The 2,465-nt window shown below is 47.2% G+C and overlaps 1 protein-coding gene across 1 annotated transcript; it reads right to left on the reverse strand.

Moving 5' to 3' along the window:
• Nucleotides 1-1,314: 1,314 nt before the first annotated feature.
• Nucleotides 1,315-2,131, reverse strand: LOC122278688. The gene is made up of 2 exons (XM_043088874.1): nucleotides 1,717-2,131; nucleotides 1,315-1,625 (listed from the first exon to the last, which is right to left on the reverse strand). The coding sequence occupies exons 1-2, from the start codon at nucleotides 2,129-2,131 to the stop codon at nucleotides 1,315-1,317; spliced, it is 726 nt and encodes a 241-aa protein (XP_042944808.1).
• Between the last annotated feature and the right edge of the window lie 334 nt (nucleotides 2,132-2,465).

The following is a 2,465-nucleotide window of genomic DNA, read 5'->3' on the forward strand; positions in this document are numbered from 1 at the left end:
GTTGAGATCTGTGAAATCTACACACATCCTCCATTTCCCATTTGCCTTTTTTACCATAACTACGTTGGATAACCACTCAGGATAATGGGCTTCCCTGATGAAACCAACTGCGAGCAATCTTTCCACATCTTCGTTAATAGCGGCATACTTTTCTGTACTGAATGATCTCCTTTTCTGTACTGAATGATCTCCTTTTCTGTCATACTACTTTGTGTGTTGGGTCTACGCCGAAGCAGTGTTCGATGACATCATTATCTATGCCAGGAATCTCTTCATGGCTCCATGCGAAGATATCCTGGTGCTCTATCAGCAGCTGTTTTAGGGCTTCCCTATCCGTCGGTGGGACCTGTGTTCCGATTCGTGTGGTGGTCTCGGGCGGTTGGCTTATAATGTCACAAGCTCCAATGGTTCATTGACTTCGGCATGTTGCTGGTTCTGGTCGTCCCTGACCTCAATATCTTCCTCAAAAGCCAGTGCCGTAGGTGGGGGATAGGGTGGCGAGGCTTCATTCTTCTCTTCCACAATACAGATCTTGCTTTTGCAATTCCTGTACGTGGCATTCCTGTGCTAGGGTCTATTCGCCTCTTGCCTCACCTACTCCCTATCGGTTGGGAACTTCATCTTGAGATGGTAGGTGGATGTTACCGTCCTAAGGTGGTTAAGTGTTGGTCTTCCCAATATAGCGTTGTAAGAAGAGGGAGCTTTTACTACTAAGAAATCTGTCATGATGGTCGCCATCTGTGTTCCAGTTCTTGCTGTTACTGGGAGGGTGATCGCCCTTACGGGTTGGATGGTATCTCTTGAGAAACCCTTTAATGGCATCGGGGAGAGTCTCAACTTGTTGACCTCGATACCCATTTTTACGAATGCCTCCCAAAATAGTATATCGGTAGAGCTGCCTTTGTCTACTAGCACTCGCTTGGTCGTATAGTTGGCTATCACGAAGGTGATTGCTAAGGTGTCGTCATGCGGATACAACACTCCTTGTCTGTCTGCCTCTTTGAAAGATATCACCATTTGTTCGTTGCTAAGCTTTGGAAGCTTGTGCGCCTTGTCTGCTAAAAACACCTCTTCATATCTTGCTTTCCGTGCATATGCCTTCCGATTGGACGCTGAAATACCGCCCCCAGCAAAACCTCTTGCTATGGTTTTTATCTCTCCAATGGGTACCCTGTTCTCGTTACTTCTTTGGGGGGCTCTATCCGCCCCATTTTGGCGATTCTTGGCTTGGCGCCTTTTTTCTGGACTTTGACTCCGCCAGGTTTCTTGTCTAGACTCTTGGCGCCTTCTCGGCCTCGACTGTTTTGCGACCATTCATTCTAACTCACCGGTCTCTGCTAATTCCGCTACTCTTTTCTTCATGGTCTTGCAGTCTTCAGTCCAGTGTGAGCTTGTCTGGTGATATTTGTAGTATCGACTGCCCGTCCTGGTAGGGCGACATTCTCCTCTTTCCTTCCCTTCCTCTCGTATGCCTAGATTATTGTGTATTAGCCTAGGACTGTGATCTGAGCACCTCTTCCGTGCTCTTTCTCGCCTACTCTCCTTAGCTTTTTTGTCAACCTGCCCGTTTCTTCGCTCGGTCCCCCTATCTTCCTTACCAGGATCCACTAATGCTTGCAGGGTGTCTTCCGCATTAACAAAGTCGTCAACCCTGTCCATGAATTATCTGAGGGTGGAAGGAGTTCTTCGGGCCAACTTCGCCATAAAAAGGACTACGTGGCCATACTCCTCCCAAAAGGGCGGCCAGAGTGATCTTTTTATCTTGGTCATTCGTTGTCAATCGTTCCTTGTTGAAACGAGCCAGGTAGGCCTTTAAATTCTCATCCTCCTTTTGTTTGACAGGTAGTAGGTAGGTAGCTGGGCCCCGACGCCTCCTGCTAGGCATGAACTGGGTCAGGAACTGTTTTGCCAACTCTTTGAAGCTGTCTATTGATTTTGGCTTGAGGGTCCCAAACCATCCCCTAGTTTTCCCTTTTAAAGTCAAAGGGAAAGACCAGCACGCAATCTCTCCAGGGAAACTGTGGAGCGTGATATGAGCTTTAAAGCTCTCTAGATGATCTACTGGGTCTTTGGTCCCATCATACATATCTACTTGAGGAACCTTGAATTTTGGCGGGAGTGGCATGACCATAATTCGTGTGCTGTATGGTAGATCTATCTGATGTAGTAGGAAAAGCCCCCCATCTTTTTTGCCATCTCCTCATATTTTCCCGCTAGTTCCCTCACCTCGTCATGCATTCTTTCTTTTTCTGCCCGCCCTGTATCCGCTTCGATATTACAATGTGCCTTTCCCTCACCCTGCTCACTATGAGCAGGCGCATCGATATTATCAAAGTTGGCATTCTTCTGTCTCAAGTCGTCGTTCTCTTTTCGCAAGATTTCCATACCTTCTAGGGCTTTTCTTAATCTTTCCTCTGTTTTTGCTAGTCGTGCTTCCATTGATGGCTGTAATACATCCATCACTC

This window comes from Carya illinoinensis, chromosome 10, assembly GCF_018687715.1.
Source record: "Carya illinoinensis cultivar Pawnee chromosome 10, C.illinoinensisPawnee_v1, whole genome shotgun sequence".
NCBI lineage: Eukaryota > Viridiplantae > Streptophyta > Magnoliopsida > Fagales > Juglandaceae > Carya > Carya illinoinensis.